At 45.2% G+C, this 21231-nt stretch overlaps 1 protein-coding gene across 8 annotated transcripts in view; it reads right to left on the reverse strand.

The window, feature by feature from the left end:
* NCF2 (neutrophil cytosolic factor 2) overlaps positions 1–21231 on the reverse strand; it is a 78670-nt gene that overhangs the window by 26219 nt on the left and 31220 nt on the right. For all 8 annotated transcript variants that reach the window (XR_001106040.2, XM_064370487.1, XM_012444371.3 and 5 more), the window contains 4 exons: positions 19842–19924; positions 12801–12909; positions 2262–2396; positions 971–1078 (listed from right to left, as the gene is read on the reverse strand). Coding sequence is in view for 7 of the 8 variants with exons in the window: in XM_064370487.1 (XP_064226557.1) it covers positions 971–1078; positions 2262–2396; positions 12801–12909; positions 19842–19924 (435 nt within the window). In the remaining variant the exon portion in view is untranslated. The remainder of the gene's footprint in view (positions 1–970; positions 1079–2261; positions 2397–12800; positions 12910–19841; positions 19925–21231) is intronic.

Below are 21231 nucleotides of genomic sequence, written 5' to 3' on the forward strand. Positions count from 1 at the left end.
TCTCTTGTTGCCCAGGCTGGAGTACAGTGGCATGATCTCAGCTCACTGCAACCTCCACCTCCTGGGTCCAAGCGATTTTCCTGCCTCAGCCTCCCGAGTAGCTGGGATTACAGGCATGCGCCACAGCACCTGGCTAATTTTGTATTTTTAGTAGAGACAGGGTTTCACCATGTTGGCCAGCCTGGTCTTGAACTCCTGGCCTCAAGTGATCTGCCTGCCTTGGCCTCCCAAAGTGCTGGGATTACAGGCATGAGCCACCACGCCTGGCCAAACCTGGATTTAGAAGAAGTTCAATTTAAGACATAGTCTAAACATAGGGCTGTAGGAGTGGGGAAAGATTCCTCAGCCCAGGAAAACATGAACTACAAGGCACATTAAGCCAAGAGGATCCCATGCTAATCTCTTTCCCTAACATGTTCTCTCCATATTTATTTTTATTTTTTAGAAACAGAGTCTCACTCTGTCACTCAGGCTAGAGTACAGTGGTGCAATCATAGCTCACTGTAACCTTGAACTCCTGGGTTCAAGCGATCCTCTAGCCTCAGCCTCTCCACTAGCTAGGCTGGTCTCAAACTCCTGGCCTCAAGTGATCCTCCCACTTCAGCCTCCCAAAGCACCGGGATTACAGGCATGAGCCACCCTTCCTGGTTCTCTCTTCACATTTAGTGAGCCCCTCATGGCTGTGTTTTCCCTCCATTGGCTCAGTCCCCAAGACTCAGCATTCTGTGAGTTACCCTTGGCTCTCACCTAGGGTCAAGCTGGAAGGGAGGAATGAGAGCAGCCTGGAGAAAATAAACCAGAAGTGGCTGCCTATCTTTCAGCCAAATCTCGTTCCTATAAACAAGTCTCTCGTTGCCATCCCAGGGACAGAGCCACAAGGAGGCCACCCTCCTCTCAAGAGTCCCTCCCGCCTTGCTCCACATGGCCCAGGCCATGGGAGACTCAGGGGAAGCTGAGCAATCCCACCTACCGTCGCCTTGCCTAGGTAATCCTTCTTGGCCAGCTGAGCCACTTGTCTCTCATTTGGTCGAAACAGCCTGCCCACAGGGATCACCACGGGCTCATACAGCTTCTGCTTCTGTAACACAGAAAACGTAGCATTTCCCTACCTGAAAATGGGGGTGACGATGCTTGTCCTGCCTCCCTCAGCGAATAGATGCAAGAATTCATTGAGATAACCACATAGAAGCATTTTTCCAAATGATACTGTCATTCCCCTAGGGTGTTAAGGTAGGGATCGTTGATTTCAATATCACCTTCTGCTGAGAGGCCATGCAGACATTGTTGGTGCTGTTTACCCAGTACCCTCTTTTCCCATAGGAACTGCTCCTCTCCCACTGTGTGTGTGTCTGTAGGGTTCTTGCACAGTGTAGATGGCACCACCACGAGAAAGATGGCCCAGGATCAAGCAAGGCTCATGATGGTGCTCCCTTGGATGGGTGTTTGCTGACAAGGATAGGCATATAAAGACTGACTTGAGCCCTCTTCTCTGTGTTTTAAAGATCAGATTTAAAGCTAGCCTTATTCACAAGTATGCTTGAAGTATGAATAACTTTCGTCATTTATTCACATAATCAAAACATTTTTTAGTCAGGTGCACCGGCTCACATCTGTAATCCTAGTATCTTGGAAGGCCAAGGTGGATGGTTCACTGGAGGTCAGGAGTTCAAGACCAGCCTGGCCAACATGACAAAACCCCATCTCTATTAAAAATACAAAAATTAGCCAGGCATGGTGGCATGCGCCTGGAATTCCAGCTACTTGGGAGGCTGAGGCAGGAGAATTGCTTGAACCCAGGAGGCAGAGGTTGCAGTGAGCCGAGATCACACTACTATACTCCAAGCTGGGCAACAGAGTGAGACTCCATCTAAAAACAAAACAAAACATTTTTGTTGAGAGCTCTTATGTGCCTAGCACTGTGCCAGGCTGAGGACTCAGTGGTGATCAAGCAGACATGGGCTCTGCCCTCTCAGTGCTAACAGTCTGTGCAGACTGCTCCAGCATCCCACATCCTGTTCCACATTGCCAAGGGGCCCCACTCCGAGGGCGCTGTGAGGCATGAGCTCTGTCATCCTATACTCTAGGCCTCAGCTTCTGAGCACAGATTCAAGATCTTAAGTGGAACTATACCCTTAGATGAGTGCTACCTGGACTCACAGAAAGTAAAAGCACCACTTTGATGGTTTCTCAGTGGCACGTCCTCTGAGACAAATGAGCATCCAGTGAACTCCTCTCACCACCTGCATCACCGATATGCTTACCCAGACACACTCCATGGCCTTGTCGATTTTGGAATGTCTGGGCTCAGACTTCATGCTGGTGGCCAATGCTAACTGTTCCTCAGCTTTTTTCCATTCCTCCTTCTTGGCATACATGAAAGCAATGTTATATAACACCTGGAAAAGCACAGACCACAACACAAAACTTGAGACTACTCCAAATCAAGGTGCCAGGGAAGGGCTCACACGTATACTCTGGGAATGCTGCCTGGTAACATTTCTCCCTTTGTCAGCAATCCTGGGAATACCTAAAATACAGTGCAATTAGTCTTGCTATCGAGTTACGTCAAACACAAACATGGTGTTAAGAAAACACCATTGAATGTATAAATGCAACATCATGGGGGGTTGGATCCAAGATGGCCGATTAGGAGCAGCTCGGGATTTCAGCTCCCAGTGAAAGCGCAGAGGGTGAGTGGACGCTGTATTTCCAGATGGATTTTTATTGCCCACAGACCAGGAGATTCCCAGGTGGAGGAGCCCCATGGTTCGCCAGCGCGGCTGCTTTGCCGGTAACCCAGGGCAGTGGTTCTCCGTACAAAATACACGGGTCCGGGCACTGTTTTAGCTGGCGATTGGAGCTCCGGGAAGGCAGAGTCGCCCATTCATCTCATTAAAAAGGGGACTGAAACAGGGAGCCAGGCCAAGAGATTCCCAGGCAAAAGAACGCGGCGAATCTCAGCGCTGCTGTTTCAGCCAGCACAGTGGGTCACTGCACGGGAAATCACACAGATCCTGGCACCTTTTCAACAGGCGACTGGAACACCTGGGAGAGAGTCGACTGTTCAACTAAAAAAAAAAAAGGCTCTGAGGCAGGGAGCCAGGTGATCAGGCTTGGCTGGTCCCAATCCCACAAAAAAATAGCAATTGGAAATGATCTGGGTTGAGAGTTTCACAGCAAGCATAGCTGAACCCAGGAAGGTCCAGCTCTGTGGGGGAGGGGCGTCCGCCATTACTGAGGCACTCCACCACTACGGAGGTAGTCCACCATTGTTGTAGCAGACCGCCGTTGCCAAGGCAACCCGCCACTACAGAGAGAGTCCGCCATTACAGAGGTGGGCCGGCTTTGCCGAGGCAGTTCTAACTACACCCGTATAAAAACAGGACTGCAGAGAAGTTCACACAGCAGCTGGGCGGAGCTCACAGCAGCTCAGCAAAACCTCTGCAGGCGGACAGTGACTAGGCTGCCTCCTCGCTGGGCAGGGCAGCCCTGATAAAAAAACAGCAGCACAACGGAAACTCATAAATAAAGCCCTAACTACCTGAGACAGAGCACCTGGAGAAAAGAAAAGGGGTTTATGAGTTCTGCTGCAGCAGACTTAAACGTACCTGCCCAGCAGCTCTAAGTGAACAACCGAGATCACAGCTCAGCACTTGAGCTCCTATAAAGGACAGACTGTCTCCTCAAGCAGCTCCCTGACCTGCATATATCCAAAGAGTCACCTCATAAAGGAGAGCTCAGACGGACATTTGGCGGGTATCCTTCTGGGACAAAGCAGAAGAAACTGGCAGCAACTCTTACTATTCTGCAGCCACTGCAGGTGATCCCCAGGCAAGCAGGGCCTGGAGTGGACCTCAGCAGTCCTACAGCAGAGGGGCCAGACTGTTAGAAGGAAAACTAAGAAACAGAAGGAAATAACTTCATCATCAACAAACTGGACGTCCACTCAAGAGACCCAATCTGAAAGTCAACAACTACAAAGATGACAGGTGGATAAATCCACAAAGATGGGAAGAAACCAGCGCAAAAAGTATGAAAGCACCCAAAAGCAGAACGCCTCTCCTCCTACAAGGGATCACAACTCCTCACCAGCAAAGGAACAAGGCTGGATGGAGAATGAGTGTGATGAATTGACAGAATCAGGCTTCAGAAGGTGGGTAATAAGAAACTTCTGTGAGCTAAAAGAACATGTTCTAACCCAATGCAAAGAAACTAAGAACCTTGAAAAAAGATTTGATGAAATGCTAACGAGAATAGACAACTTAGAGAGGAATATAAGTGAATTGATGGAGCTAAAAAACACAACACAAGAACTTCGCAAAGCATGCAGAAGTTTCAACAGCTGAACTGACCAAGCAGAAGAAAGGATATCAGAGGTTGAAGATCAACTCAATGAAATAAAACGAGAAGGCAAGATTAGAGAAAAAAAGGTAAAAAGGAATGAACAAAGTCTCCAAGAAATATGGGACTATGTGAAAAGACCTAATCTATGTTTGATAGGTGTATCTGAATGTGACGGAGAGAATGAATCCAAGCTGGAAAATACTCTTCAGGATATCATCCAGGAAAACTTCCCCAACCTAGTAAGGCAGGCCAATATTCAAGTCCAGAAAATACAGAGAACCCCCACAAAGATATTCTTCAAGAAGAGCAACCCCAAGGCATATAATCGTCAGATTCACCAGGGTTGAAATGAAGGAGAAAATGCTAAGGGCAGCCAGAAAGAAAGGTCGGGTTACCCACAAAGGGAAGCCCATCAGACTCACAGCAGATCTCTCAGCAGAAACCCTACAAGCCAGAAGAGAGTGGGGGCCGATATTCAACATCCTTAAAGAAAAGAACTTTCAACCCAGAATTTCATATCCAGCCAAACTAAGCTTCATAAGTGAAGGAAAAATAAAATCCTTTGTGAACAAGCAAGTACTCAGAGATTTCATCACCACCAGGCCTGCTTTACAAGAGCTCCTGAAAGAGACACTAAACATAGAAAGGAACAACCAGTACCAGTCACTCCAAAAACATACCAAATGGTAAAGAGCATCAACACAATGAAGAATCTGCATCAACTAACAGGCAAAACAGCCACCTAGCATCAAAATGGCAGTATCAAATTCACACACAACAATATTAACCCTAAATGTAAATGGGCTAAATGCCCCAATCAAAAGACACAGACTGGCAAACTGGATAAAAAGCCAAAACCCATCGGTGTGCTGTATCCAGGAAACCCATCTCACATGCAAGGATACACAAAGGCTCAAAATAAAGGGATGGAGGAAGATTTACCAAGAAAACGGAGGGCAAAAAAAAGCAGGAGTTGCAATTCTCATCTCTGATAAAATAGACTTTAAAGCAACAAAGATCAAAAGAGACAAAGAAGGACATTACATAATGGTAAAAGGATCAATGCAACAAAAAGAGCTAACGATCCTAAATATATATGCACCCAATACAGGAGCAATACATAAGGCAAGTTCTTAATGACTTAAAAAGAGACTTAGACTCTCACACAATAATAGTGGGAGACTTTAACACCCCATTGTCAATATTAGACAGATCAATGTCACAGAAAATTAACAAGGATATCCAGGACTTGAACTTAGACCTGGACCAAGCAAACCTAATAGACATTTACAGAACTCTCCACCCCAAATCCACAGAATATACATTCTTCTCAGCACCACATCGCACCTACTCTAAAATTGACCACATAATTGGAAGTAAATCATTCCTCAGCAAATGCAAAAGAATGGGAATCATAACAAACAGTCTCTCAGACCACAGTGCAATCAAGTTAGAACTCAGAATTCAGAAACTAACTCAGAACCGCACAGCTTCATGGAAACTGAACAACTGGCTCTTGAATGTTGACTGGATAAAGAATGAAATGAAGACAGAAATAAAGATGTTCTTCGAAACCAACGAGAATGAAGACACAACATACCAGAATCTCTGGGACACATTTAAAGCAGTCTCTAGAGGAAAATATATAGCAATAAATGCCCAGATGAGAAGCAAGGAGAGATCTAAAATTGACACCCTATCGTCCAAATTGAAAGAGCTAGAGGAACAAGATCAAAAAAACTCAAAACCTAGCAGAAGACAAGAAATAACTAAGATCAGAGCAGAACTGAAGGAGACAGAGACACAAAAAACCCTTCAAAAAAATCAATATATCCAGGAGCTGGTTTTTCGAAAAGATTAGCAAAATAGACTACTAGCCAGATTAATAAAAAAGAAAAGAGAATAATCAAATAGATGTAATAAAAAACGATAAAGGGGATATCACCACAGATTCCACAGAAATTCAAACCATCATCAGAGATTATTACAAACAACTCTATGAACATAAACTAGTAAACCTGGAAGAAATGGATAAATTCCTGGACACTTGCATCCTCCCAAGCCTAAACCAGGAAGAAGTCGAAACCCTGAATAGACCAATAACAAGGTCTGAAGTTGAGGCAGCAATTAAGAGCCTACCACCCAAAAAAAGCCCAGGTCCAGATGGGTTCACAGCCAAATTCTACCAGACATACAAAGAGGAGCTGGTACCATTCCTTCTGAAACTATTCCAAATAATCCAAAAAGAGGGAATCCTTCCCAAATCATTTTATGAGACCAACATCATCCTGATATCAAAACGTGGCAGAGACTCAGCAAGAAAAGAAAACTTCAGGCCAATATCCAGGATGAACATAGATGCAAAAATCTTCAATAAAATACTGGCAAGCTGATTGCAATAGCACATCAAAAAGCTTATCCACCATGATCAAGTACAATTCATCCCAGGGATGCAAGGCTGGTTCAACATACACAAGCCTATAAACGTAATTCACTACATAAACAGAAACAAAGACAAAAACCACATGATTATCTCAATTGATGCAGAGAAGGCCTTTGACAAAATTCAACAGCCCGTTATGCTAAAAACCCTCAATAAACTAGGTATTGACGGAACGTATCTCAAAATAATAAAAGCTATTTATGACAAACCAACAGCCAATATCATACTGAATGGGCAAAAACTGGAAGCATTCCCTTTGAAATCTGGCACTAGACAAGGATGCCCTCTCTCACCACTCCTATTCAATATAGTACTGGAAGTTCTAGCCAGAGCAATCAGGCAAGAAAAAGAAATAAAGGGTATTCGAATAGGAAAGGAGGAAGCCAAACTGTCTCTATTTGCAGATGACATGATTGTATATCTAGAAGACCCCATCGTCTCAGCCCAAAATCTCCTGAAACTGATAAGCAACTTCAGCAAAGTCTCAGGATACAAAATCAATGTGCAAAAATCACAAGCATTCCTATACACCAATAACAGACTTAAAGAGAGCCAAATCAAGAACAAACTGCCATTCACAATTGCTACAAAGAGAATAAAATACCTAGGAATACAACTAACAAGGAATGTAAAGGACCTCTTCAAGGAGAACTACAAGCCACTGCTTAACAAAATGAGAGAGGACACAAACAGATGGAGAAACATTCCATGTTCATGGTTAGGAAGAATCAATATCATGAAAATGGCCATAATGCCCAAAGTAATTTACAGATTCAACGCTATCCCCATCAAGCTACCAATGACCTTCTTCACAGAACTGGAAAAAAACACCTTAAACTTCATATGGAACCAAAAGAGATCCCGCATAGTCAAGTCAATTCTAAGCAAAAAGAACAAAATGGGAGGCATCACACTACCGGACTTCAAACTATACTACAAGGCTACAGTAATCAAAACAGCATGGTACTGGTACCAAAACAGAGATATAGACCAATGGAACAGATCAGAGGCCTCAGAGGCAACACAACGTATCTACAACCATCTGATCTTTGACAAATCTGACAAAACCAAGCAATGGGGAAAGGATTCCCTGTTTAATAAATTGTGTTGGGAAAACTGGCTAGCCACGTGCAGAAAGCAGAAACTGGATCCCTTCCTGACACCTTACACTAAAATTAACTCCAGATGGATTAAAGACTTAAACATAAGACCTAACATCATAAAAACCATAGAAGAAAATCTAAACAAAACCATTCAGGACATAGGCATCGGCAAAGACTTCATGACCAAAACACCAAAAGCATTGGCAACAAAAGCCAAAATAGACAAATGGGACCTAATCAAACTCCACAGCTTCTGCATGGCAAAAGAAGCAGTCATTAGAGTGAATCGGCAACCAACAGAATGGGAAAAAATTTTTGCAGTCTACCCATCTGACAAAGGGCTGATATCCAGAATTTACAAAGAACTAAAACAGATTTACAAGAAAAAAACAAACAAACCCATTCAAAAGTGGGCAAAGGATATGAACAGACACTTTAGAAAAGAAGACATACATGAGGCCAACAAACGTATGAAAAAATGCTCATCATCACTGGTCATTAGAGAAATGCAAATCAAAACTACATTGAGATACCATCTCACTCCAGTTAGATTGGCGATCATTAAAAAATCTGGAGACGGGTTGGGCGCCGTGGCTCAAGCCTGTAATCCCAGCACTTTGGGAGGCCAAGGCGGGTGGATCACGAGGTCCAGAGATCAAGACCATCCTGGTCAACATGGTGAAACCCCGTCTCTACTAAAAAAATACAAAAAATTAGCTGGGCATGGTGTCACGTGCCTGTAGTCCCAGCTACTCGGGAGGCTGAGGCAGGAGAATTGCCTGAACCTAGGAGGCGGAGGTTGCGGTGAGCCGAGATCGCACCATTGCACTCCAGCCTGGGTAACAAGAGCAAAACTCTGTCTCAAAAAAAAAAAAAAAAAATCTGGAGACAACAGATGCTGGAAAGGATGTGGAGAAATAGGAACACTTTTACACTGTTGGTGGGAGTGTAAATTAGTTCAACCATTGTGGAAGACAGTGTGGCGATTCCTCAAGGACCTAGAAATAGAAATTCCATTTGACCAAGCAATCCCATTACTGGGTATATATCCAAAGGATTATAAATCGTTCTACTATAAGGACACATGCACACGAATGTTCATTGCAGCACTGTTTACAATAGCAAAGACCTGGAACCAACCCAAATGCCCATCGATGATAGACTGGACAGGGAAAATGTGGCACATGTACACCATGGAATATTATGCAGCCATCAAAAACGATGAGTTCGTGTTCTTTGTAGGGACATGGATGAACCTGGAAACCATCATTCTCAGCAAACTGACACAAGAACAGAAAATCAAACACTGCATGTTCTCACTCATAGGCGGGTGTTGAACAATAAGAACCCATGGACACGGGGAGGGGAGCACTACACACTGGGGTCTGTTGGGGGGAAATAGGGGAGGGACAGCAGGGGGTGGGGAGTTGGAGAGAGATAGCATGGGGAGAAATGCCAGATATAGGTGATAGGGAGGAAGGCAGCACATCACACTGCCATGTGTGCACCTATGCAACAATCTTGCATGTTCTTCACATGTACCCCAAAACCTAAAAAGCAATAAAAAATAAATAAATAAATAAAATGCAACATCATATGTATTCTTCCGATAACCATATAGGTCAGGAAAGGGACAAGAACTATTGTATACAGAGTGTTCAAACCAGGTTTAAAAGAAGAAAAAAGAATTGGCCAGGTGCTGTGGCTCATGCTTCCAGCACTTTGGGAGGCTGAGGCGGGTGGATTAGGAGGTCAGGAGCTCCAGACCAGCCTGGCCAACATAGTGAAACCCCGTCTCTACTAAAAATACAAAAATTAGCCGGGCGTGGTGATGGGTGCCTGTAGTCCCAGCTATTTGGGAGGCTGAGGTGGGAGAATTACTTGAACCTGGGAGGCAGAGGTTGCAGTGAGCCAAGACCATGCCACTGCACTCCAGCCTGGGTGACAAAGTGAGACTCCATCTCAAAAAAAAAAAAAAAAAAAAGAATTGTTGTGCTGTTTTAGTATGAGTTGCTTTAGTGAAAGAGTGACTTGCTCAAGGCCCCTTCTAGAGGCAGACAGAGTTGGGAATAAAAAACAAGTGTGTGGCCTTCCAGTCCAGCTCCTGCCACTGCACCTAGGCTGAAACATTGGACAGGTACAGGGTGGGAAGAGGGATCAAGATGCAACCTCTCGTACAAGCACCAGCAGAACCTGGCTCAGACCACGTGAATAACAAGACTAATACAGCAACACAGGCCAGGCGCCGTGGCTCATGCCTGTAATCTCAGCACTTTGGGAGGCCAAGGCAGGTGAATCACTTGAGGTCAGGAGTTCGAGATCAGCCTGGCCAACATGGAGAAAACTGTGTCTACTAAAAATACAAAAATTAGCTGGGAGTGGTGGGCACCTGTAATCCCAGTTACTTAGGAAACCGAGGCAGGAGAGTCGCTTGAACCCAGGAGACAGAGGTTAGCACAGAAGCCAGGGGAACGCTTCCCCTGGGGTGGGGAGGGAATGGTAAATGTAACAGTAGTCATACTTTCCAGGTCTTGAGTTGGGCTGTAGATTCTTGAGTGTTTATTTTATTATTATGCTTCATAATTTACACATAATTGTTTGGATGCATTACTGAGATTTTAAAAATGGCTTGACTAAAATAATTTTTTGTTTTGAGACGGAGTTACGCTCTTGTTGCCCAAGCTAGAGTGTGATGGCGTGATCTTGGCTCACTGCAACCTCCGCCTCCTGGGTTCAAGTGATTCTCCTGCTTCAGCCTCCCAAGTAGCTGGGACTACAGGCACACGGTACCACACCTGGCTACTTTTTTTTTTTTTTTTTTGTATTTTTAGTAGAAATGGGGTTTCATCACGTTGGCCAGGCTGGTCTCGAACTCCTGACCTCAGGTGATCCACCTGCCTCGGCCTCCCAAAGTGCTGGGATTACAGGCGTGAGCCACTATACCCGACCAAATAAGTTTTTTAAATAGGATATTATGGAAATGAGGGGGTGTGACATTTGAGGCTACATCATAAAAGACATTGACACTCTGTCTTGCTCTTGGGTCACTTGCTCTGGGGGATGCCAGCTGCCATGCCATGACAAGACTTATGCAGCTCTAGAGAGTTCATTTAGCAAAGAACTGAGGCTCCTGCCAACAACATGAACTTGCCAAACTCAGACAGGTGGCAGGGTTGGTGTTTCTGTGGCATTAGTGGCTGGTGCTCGATGATGGGGGCCAGGATCAATCCTGGAAGTGGAAATCTGGACTCCTTTCAGGCCTATTTCTGAGACTCAGTGAGCTACTGCCTTCTGAATTTGTCAACTTCTCCAGCCCACCCCTGACCTTGTGTGCAGAAAGAAAGAACTTAGGTCATTTAAAACTTCCTATTTGGTTCTCAGCCACCTTCTCTTAAGACATCTCCCTAAAATCAGCTTTTACGAACTGATGACAAGAAAAACTTTGACACTCTTCAAAAATAATCATGTGATTCTCAGAAGCCAGGGTCGTACCACATTAGGAAGAGAAGGATTATAAGTAGGGAAAAGACTGGAAGGTCCCATGTGACAAAGAGGGCCTTAGACCCTGAAAAGTTCAGCCTTACTTGCAGACAGAGCCACTCAGCCAGTATTTTTGTCCTCAGGCCATTTCACCCAAACTCCAGGGGAAACACTCCTCTCATGGGATTCTGCTTTGATGCTGCTGTGGCATAATCCTTTTTCTAGAGCCACTTGTCCCCCAACTGTTTAATCTGTATAAGTGGCTCTCACTGAGTTACTGGCAATGTCTGGAGGTATTCTAGGTTGTCACATTGAGTGGTGGTGGTGTGCTACTAGCATCTAAAACTAGAGATGCCGTCAAAGATCCCACAATCCATGGGACACGCCGCACCCCGCTCCCACCTCCGCTACAATATGAGATTGTCGGGTCCAACACATTAATAGCACCACGGTTGAGAAACCCTACTCAAGAAGCTGGTCGAATGGCAGCCAATTCCCACCGCAAAGCCCCATCTTCCCAGAATGTGAGAAGTGAAGTAAGTTGCTAGCCTGCTGCAGGGTTGGGATGGGGCCACATGTCCCCAGGGGCCGAGGGCAGCTACAGACTCTATTATTAGCCCTGAGCGACCCTGGGAACACTTGACTTCTTGTGCCTGAGAAACTAAAGCACCAGTGATTTTTCTAAAGAAAGATCTGTGACATTTACAGGAATTTTGGTTTTCAAAACTGCTGATATGTACTTAGAAGTGGGAGGGGTGGGAAGGGCCAACTGGAAAAAGTAAATGAACCTGCAAAGTCAAAGCCAGTCATGACTCTCCCTTTTGATAATAAAGAAGTTGTTCTGCAGAAATCTTTACCTAAATATGTGCCTTGAGCTGTTCTTTGAGAAAAACGGGACAGATTTATGCCAAATTATCCTCACTCTCTTTAGGTATCAATCAAGTACATGGGGTAAGATCCATGGATAGTACAGAGTGTGGTCTATAAACTTGGAAACTGAGGAAGGTTCTGCCAGGTCCTACATGGACGATGAACTCATGATTTTGGATCTGCTAGCAAAATGCTGAACAAATAGCTTGTCAATTTGAATTGCTAAACAAAACATGCAAATTATTGTGAATATTTTCACAAGTCAACACACTTGTGTCCAGCTTCCCTTCAGAAAGCCCAGTGGGCTCATTTTCACCTGGTCCTTTGAGCTTCACATGAATAAGACGTATGCCCCCACATAACTGATGACAATGCCTTGATGAGCCTGAAATAATCCATCTCAGTCTTTTCTTCAGGGAAAATCTGAGTCTCAAGGCAGAGGAGGCAAAATGGCTTTTCTAAGCTCCTGGAGGTGTCAACAGATCACTGTGCATCTGAACTGTCAGCTGTCCATCCAGCCAGGACCCCCTCCTGCCCAGCACAGGCCCTGTTCTCCTTACCTCACAGGCAAACAGCTTGAACTGAAGCCCCAGGATCTTATAGTCTATCAGCTGGTTCCCTCGAAGCTGAGTTAAGGCTTCTTTAAGGTCTTTGATAGCCAAATCGTATCTGCAGGACAGAGAGAGAAAATACAGCAGTGCATGGAAGAATAAATGCTGCATAAAATGTGAGTCTGCTTCTCCCTTCCCCATCTATTTCACTGGGACAAGAAGCCTTTCAGTTCCTTTGGACCTGTTCTAGTTTTTCAGCAATCCTGAGCCCAAGTATTCATAGAACTCCTTGGGAATGGTGCCCCCACCCTCCAAGGGCTGTACCTCACAGCAACCCTGAGTGCCCCCAGTATTGGACAATCTCAGGGAGTTTCTTCCCTATTGACTGCACACAACTGTCACCTTTCCAACAACCTAGCTTGTTGCTTTTCAAATGCCATATATGCTATTATCAGGCTATTTAAATAATACATGGTGTAGAAGGTAGAACCCTGTTCTCAAAGAAGTTTAGAGCTGAGCACAAGGGCTGGTTGGCCAAGAGAGTCGTAAGGAACGGGTGCCAGTGTGGCTGGAGGAGAAGTTCCACTTGCCATCACCATCGGGGTTGAGGTAAGTCCCAGGGTGGCAGCAGCGGCAATGCAGGAAATAAGAGAGCTTGGGTTTGAAATCGGAGGAGGGCTTTCTCTAGGATCCCTGTTGTTAATAACGATGATTGTAAAACCTACTAAATGCATGCAGGCCATTCCTTAAGTAGCAGCGGGCCTTTCAGGTTGCTTCCACACATCTTTCTGGGTTACTGGGAAGTGGAAGAAGGTACTGAAAAGTACCCCAGAAATAAAGTTCCCCTTTTTAAGCTGGAAGGAGGGGTGACTACCTTCAATTCACTGAGCCACTGAGCCTCTTCCACTGCGAAGGAGACAGGCAGAAGCACAGGATTCCTGTTCCCCGGCAGCTGCAACTTCCACTGTGTCCTGTTGCCTGTTTGGGAGCTCGCTAAACGTCTCAGAGGGCACACACTTTAAGTACCTTCAGCATTAACCTATCAACGTGCCTTCCTCCCTGCTGAGCTGGCTAAGCAGATGGATTTCAGCTGGGAAGTGACACCACCTGGGTCTACCAGGCATTACATGAGCCCAGCAAAATCATCCTAATAATTCCCTAGCACATCAAGATGTCTACAGAGGCCAGGTGCGGTGGCTCACACCTGCAATCCCAGCACTTCGGGAGGCTGAGGCAAATGGATCACTTGAGGTCAGGAATTCAAGACCAGCCTGGCCAACATGGTGAAACCCCGTCTCTACTGCAAATATAAAAAAATTAGCCAGGCGTGGTGGTGCATGCCTATAGTCCCAGCTACTCAGGAGGTTGAGGCAGGAGAATCGCTTGAACCCAGGAGGCAGAGGTTTAAGTGAGCCAAAATCGTACCGCTGCATTCCAGCCTGGATGACAGAGTGAGACTCTGACTTAAAAAAAAAAAAAGATGTCTACAGATTTGGACCTGGTGGGAGGAAGAGAGAAAGAAGTGACAAATTATTCAGAGCATTTGCTTTGTGTTAAAGATAGGGTAGACCCGCTTGGGCAACACAGCGAAACCCCATCTCTACTAAAAGCACAAAAAATTAGCCAGGCATGGGACCTGTAGTCCCAACTACTCAGGAAGCTTAGGTTGGAGAATCACCTGAGCCCAGGAAGTCAAGACTGCAGTGAGACGTGATCTCACTACTCCACTCCAGCCTAGGCAACAGAGTGAAATCCTGTCTCAAAAAAAAAAAAAAAGAAAGAAAAGAAAAAAGAAAGCCTAACAACCAAAAAACCATGGTGGGGCTGGGGGCTGAGCCTTGAGCCTGCAGTTCCAGCTACTCTGCCAGAGGCTGGGCAGGAGGATCACTTGAACCCGAGTTTGAGGCCAGCCTGGACAACATAGTGAGACCCCCTTCTCCAACAAATTGATTACTTACTTTATTTATTAATTTTGTTATAAAGATGGAGTCTCACTAAGTTGCTTAGGCTGGCCTTAAGCTCCTGGATTCAAGCAATCCTCCTGCCTCAGCCTCCCGAAGTCCCAAGACTGTAGGTGTGAGCCACTGCACAGGGCCTAATTAATTAATTTGTAAAACGGGGAGGGGGTATCCTTGTTTTTTTTTTTGTTTGTTTTGTTTTGTTCGAGACAGAGTCTCCCTGTCGCCAGGCTGGAGTGCAGTGGCCCGATCTTGGCTCACTGCAACCTCCAACTCCCTGGTTCAAACTATTCTCCTGCCTCAGCCTCTCGAGTAGCTGGGACTTTAGGCCTGCACCACCACCCTCAGCTGATTTTTGTATTTTTAGGAGAGATGCGGTTTCAACATATTGGCCAGGATGGTCTCAATCTCTTGACCTCATGATCCACCCACCCCGGCCTCCCAAAGTGCAGAGATTACAGGCTTGAGCCACTGCGCCCAGCCTGTAAGTATCATTTTTAAGCATGTCTCTGAAGGCACTGGCCTGCTTCCCAGCCCACCTCGCTCCCTGCTGCAGGCCTCTCCTCGGCCTCTCCACTTGTTTACCCAGAGCTGCAGCCCTGAGGGGCTTCCGCTTTGTCACACAGCTCCTTTCCCACTGTACAGGGTCGCAATAAGCTCAGTATGAGAATACCAAAATAGCACTCAGCACTGTGTGCCAGTGGGCAGTGCTGCGGCAGCCCCCACCCTTCTTCAGAGGCTCTCTTCAGAGCCATTTGGAAGCTTCCCCAAAGAGGCAGCCAAGGTGCTGGCAGCTTCCTGCTGGGCTCTTCTGGGCTGGGCGTGGGTGCTTTCTTCACACCCACACTTCAATGACACCCCATAGGGTGCCGTGGCTGCACTGGACCCAAAGCCCCCACTCCTCCCAGGCAGGGAGTCAGTCCACCAGCTGAAGCAGTAACCTTGCCACGGCTTTTTACAAGCTCCAGGCTTGAGAGTTTATAATCCCCATTTATGTAATACTCCTGTGAGGTTTCTTAGTAATCACTGAAGTAAACCTGCTTGTTCCGAGCTGCCAGTGCCCCATGTGGTCCAGAGTCCGCAGCTCATACACCTACACCCAGGATAATGGCATCTCAGCAAGCTGAAAGAAGTCGGAACGTCAGACACCTTTGGGATGCTGCAGCGGGTGCTGCAACAGAGGTTTGGGTCCACTGCGTTTCCTGTTTCCAGGTCAGCAGGGAGAAGGCTTTGCTATAGAGCCTCTATAAGCCTGCTCCCTCGAAAGAGTCTCACCCTTATTGTCATGCCCTAAGACTCGTAAGGCACAGGATCTGAAAGACAGCTTTGAGCTCCTCTGCCTTTCAGATGACAAGGCTGGGGCCAGAGAGGTGAGATAGCTTGACTGTGGTCATCACTGAGGCACCACCTACTTTCTCAGAAATGTGCTCTAACTTTGTTCTGTTGGAACTTTATGACGGAAGAGCAATATAACAACACATGAAAGTGGGGAAATAGAGGGGAAAAAACCTCCATGCATTACATTATCAGCCTTCAACAGTTCCCACTGTAATCTGAGGAAATTCCCTTTTTTTTTTCCCAGACAGAATCTTGCTCTGTTTCCCAGGCAGAAGTGTGATCTCGGCTCACTGCAACCTCTGCCTCCCAGGTATAAGCTATTCTCCTGCCTCAGCCTCCCAAGCAGCTGGAATTACAGGCACCTGCCACCACGTGCTGCTAATTTTTTCTATTTTTAGTGGAGATGGGGTTTCACCATGTTGGCCAAGCTAGTCTCCAACCCCCGACCTCAAGCGATCTGCCCACATCGGCCTTCCAAAGTGCTGGGGTTATAGGTGTGAGCCACCATGCCTGGCCAATCTGAGGGAAGTCCTGTCCCACATATTAGGAAGTAATTCTCTCTAGCCCCCATCCTACTTATTTAAAACCACCTCTTACAGCATTTACCCACTTCTGCCTTGCATGACAGTTACTGGTGTTCTGGACTTGTTTCCCCTTTTTAATTTATATGTTCCTTGAAACAGAGACTATCTAGTCTCACTTTTATTTAATCCAACATGCATTTATTGAGTAACTACTATGCTAGATACTGAAATACAAGCATGAGTAAGTACAGATTTCCTCTCTTAGGAAATTTGTAGAGTAGCAGAGAAGACAAATATATACAGGAAGCAAATGTCTGTTGTGGGCCAGACATGTTAGAAAAGGAGGCTCAAAGAGGGAGCAGGTGCCGCCCTAGTGATTGGGCATGGCAGGGGCAATGGCACCGAGGATAATGAGTGGGTGACAGCAGCTGGACCACACAGGAACAGGCAAGGGAATTTAGCCTTTGTCTTGCAGTCATAGGAGCCACTGGAAGTTCTCACACAGATTGCATTGATTTTTTTTTTTTTTAAGATCACTCTGGAATACAAATGGAGGGGACAAGAGTCATGGCTGGGAAATCAGTTTGGAAGTGACTGCATTAGTCCTGGTGAAAAATGAGGGTCTCAACCAAGGCAGTGTTAGTGGGGATGGAGAGAAATAGGTGGACTTAAGACATATTTAAGAGGTCAGCCTGACAAGGTTTAGGGAAAGAGACATTCCCTGGATTGATCCCAGGTACAGATTCCATGAGAAATGGAGGCCAGCCGTATGGGTGAGGGTGGCCTTGCCCAGGAATGGAACTTCAAGGTTCACATATGGACTTCCGTATCCATAGCCCCCTGAATTGTACATAAACGAATGTGTGTGCTTGAGAGTGTGTTTCCAGAATCACATTTTACTATTTAACAACCACTGCTGTAGTCGCAAAATGGAAAAGCATCAAGAACAGAATCTTTAAGGGGAACACCAACACCTAGGGATTTGCACAAGAGAGTTGGCTTAACGTTGAGATAAGTGCCTCATTTGTATAATTTCCTTATTGTTGAATTACAGATAAAATTTGGTAGATTTTTCTCTCAGGTTTAACTACTAATATTATCAATCACAGATCAATTGAGTCCTGGGTCTTATTCTTAGATCTTTCCAAGATCTTTCTAATCACTCAAAACTGTAGCCTTCCAGCTCCTGGGACTCGAGAGCCTTTTCTGGAGGAAATTCTTTCCGGGAGCCTTCACTCTTTTGCCAGTTGTCCCTCCTCTTGATAGGCTATTAGAGCTTACTAAGGAATGGCCTTAGAGTTTCCATTTTGAGATTTAAGATCAGCTGAAGGATTTGTTCTCAGGCCTCCCTGCATATTCCATGGTCTGGAGATGGGGGAAGGGTGAGTGAGAAAGAGAAGGATGTTAAGAGTGGGGACAGGCAGTGAGAGGCAAAATGTCAGTCAAGACACATGCCTGCTGTACCAAAACATCTTACGTGCCCCGTAAATATACACACCTACTATGTACCTGCAAACATGAAAATAAAACAATTTAAATTTAAACTTAAAAAAGAATTTGTAAAGTCACAATAAATATGTCAAATTCAATATGGAAGGAAGAAAAAGATAAATGCCTGGATATTTTCTCCCAATCCCACACTCCCTCTCTCCCCAGACTGCCATTGCGTCTGTGGTTTTTCTTCTAGAAAAGACTTCACTTCTGCTTTCACTTCCTCAGGTAATTAACTGCATCTACATTTTTAAAGTCCTTTGAGCAGCTTGTGGTTGCCCTTAGCAACAGCTGCACACACAGGTTTTGCAGGCTGTTTCTGACCTAACTGTGGGATCAAAGTCTTTCAAGGTGGTACAGGATCAGAGCCCAGCCCTCTGTCTGATGTCTGGATATGGTCTGCAATCTCCCTGCTGTTCCATCCAAGCTCGGTCTCACCCTCACACCCACCCACACCATGCACGGACCATTTTCACTGTTAGAAAGTTCTTCATTAGGCCAGGCATGGTGGCTCATGCCTGTAATCCCAGCACTTTGGGAGGCTGAGGCAGGTAAATCACAAGGTCGAGAGTTCAAGATCAGCCTGGCCAACATGGTTAAACTGGGTCTCTACTAAAAATACAAAAATTAGCTGGGTGTTGTGGTGGGTGCCTGTAATCCCAGCTACTTGGGAGGCTGAGGCAGGAGAATCATTTGAACCTGGGAGGCGGACGTTGCAGTGAGCCGAGATCCACGCCATTGCACTCCAGCCTGGGAGACAGGGCAAGACTCTCTCTCAAAAATAGAAGAAGTTCTTCATTAGCCTGAGCCAAACTCCTCTTTCCTAGAACTTACACACACTGGTGGAACAATTTCTACAAAGGGTCATTTTGCCATCCCCCAAAACATCTGAAATTATCACTTAGAATTTTTTTCCTTTGTTATTTGCTATGAGGTATTTGTGCAGGATGAGAGGGAGGAGGAATTGAGATTAACTTTCATTTTGAATTTATTAATCTTTGTACTAATTATTCCATGTTGACTGTAAACAAACCTAAAAATGCAGATAGGGTGATAGAAGAAAATGGATTTTCCTATAATCCCACCATCCAGAGAGAATTACTGATAATATTTTGGTCTGTGCCTTCCAGACTTTATTCTGTGATACAGAAATGGGACTATGCTATACACACTGTTTTGAAATCTGTTTTTTAAATTTAACAACTACTGTAAACTTTTCCTGTATGAATACATATGCAACTTATTTATCTGTATTAATTTATTCTTATACATATAATGTTAGTTTGTATTCTCATTTTTGCAGCTGAATTATATTTCTTCAAATGAATTGAAGCAGGTTTTGAAAATGCATTTTGCTCGGAGGAAGCCAGGTTTTGATGCATTTCATTATCATCCCCATTCTGTGGCAGCTCAGTGCCTTATAGTAGACCTCCATGGGTGACCCCGTCAGGGACACTGGTGGGGTGCCACACCAGCTGAGTATCAGGCCCATGGTGGTCACCTAGGCTTGTTGTGCCTATGACACAGCTGATTTATAATCTGGTGGCAGGCCTGCCTTCCCTCCCCAGTAAGAGCTTCTGCCTCACCTGCTGATTTATTACATAACTGTCCCCAGAAGGGCCAGTCACATTTCCCAACAGAGGCTGGGAAGGTACTTCTTATACACCAAGTCCGCAGCACTGAGACCCCTTGGGTTTCTCTTTGAAATTCTCCAGTTGATGCAACATTGAACCACTTACTTCTCTGTCTGGTAGTAGAGCATCCCTCGTTGGAAGTAAGCCACTGCCAAGTGTTTGTCTCGGTTAATGCTTCTGGAAAAGGCCTGCGGAGAGAAGGGACCAGCCATGGCCATGAATCGGGGCAGTGAGGAAGTGTGAGATGAGCCACAGCTCACAGAGCCCTAGGCCCCTGCGGCGCCCGGCTCTCCTGTCTGCCCTCCTTGGCGTCTCAAGGCCCACTCTGTGCTCTCATTAGTGCACGTCACTTTCCTCTCACATTTAGGAACTCGAGTCTGGGACAACAGTATGCATTCCCTGTATCGTCATTCCAGTTCTGCTGTGGATCTACAAAACATTCCTGGAGCCATACCTATACCATCTGATTTCCTCTTTTCTTAGTCATATATGGCTTAGAAAAGCTACACAAGAATCCAATAACGGCCGGTTGTGGTTGCTCACGCCTGTAATCCCAGCACTTTGGGAGGCCAAGGCAGGTAGATCACTTGAGCCCAGGAGTTCAAGACCAACCTGGGCAATATAGTGAGACCCCCATCTCTACGAAAAGTTAAAAAATTAGGTGTGGTGGCACATGCCTGTGGTCCCAGCTACTTGGAGGACTGAGGTGGTTGGATCGCTCAAGCCCAGGATGTGGAGACTGCCATGAGCTGTGATGGCACCACTGCACTCCAGCCTGGGCAACAAAGTGAGGCACCCTGTCTCGAAATAAAAAATCCAATGATACAAATAAAGACAAAGTAGACTATGAGGGTGCAGATGTGAATGGATCATCACCAACAGAAATCTTAGATTAAAAGAAAGACTAAAGCAATTTTCCTAAAGGATCTCATCATTTTAAAAATGGACCTGATACTATGAAGCACTTTCTTTGTAATTGTCTCCGAACTTCTTTTCCGAGACTAGAATTCAGAATAAACAGTTTAGACATTTGCCTGATACTAATCAGAAAAATACATATCCATATTTAAAATATAGTTAGTTATATTTAATGACCTCATTTCTGAGTTCCCTTTTCATTAGTGTATCTTTCATTTCTACTACTGCTGTTTTAATAACATAATTAGATAGAAGCTTTGAGCCAGTAGGCACAAAGTTACTAAATCAGTACTTTAAAATCTTTGGTCCTCTATCTTTCATTCATATGAATTTGACTGCTATTCGCTTTAATTTCTTTGGGTTCTTCGAGTTTGAGCAGAGTACAATTTTACTGTGAAACAACGCAGCAAGACTGTGCTGTGAAGCGAAGGTAGCATTTTTGGAGGTGATAATGATGTGAAACAAAGATATAGTTCCTATCCAACACAATGGAGCAGCTTGTCCAGGAGAGTAGTAATGACTATTTATTGCTCTGTGGAAGATAAAAAAGATAGGGAAATAAGAGAAACTTGTTTGA

Source organism: Aotus nancymaae, unplaced genomic scaffold (genome assembly GCF_030222135.1).
Source record: "Aotus nancymaae isolate 86718 unplaced genomic scaffold, 86718_ANA_hifiasm-v0.15.2.pri h1tg000108l, whole genome shotgun sequence".
In the NCBI taxonomy this organism is placed as follows: Eukaryota; Metazoa; Chordata; class Mammalia; order Primates; family Aotidae; genus Aotus; species Aotus nancymaae.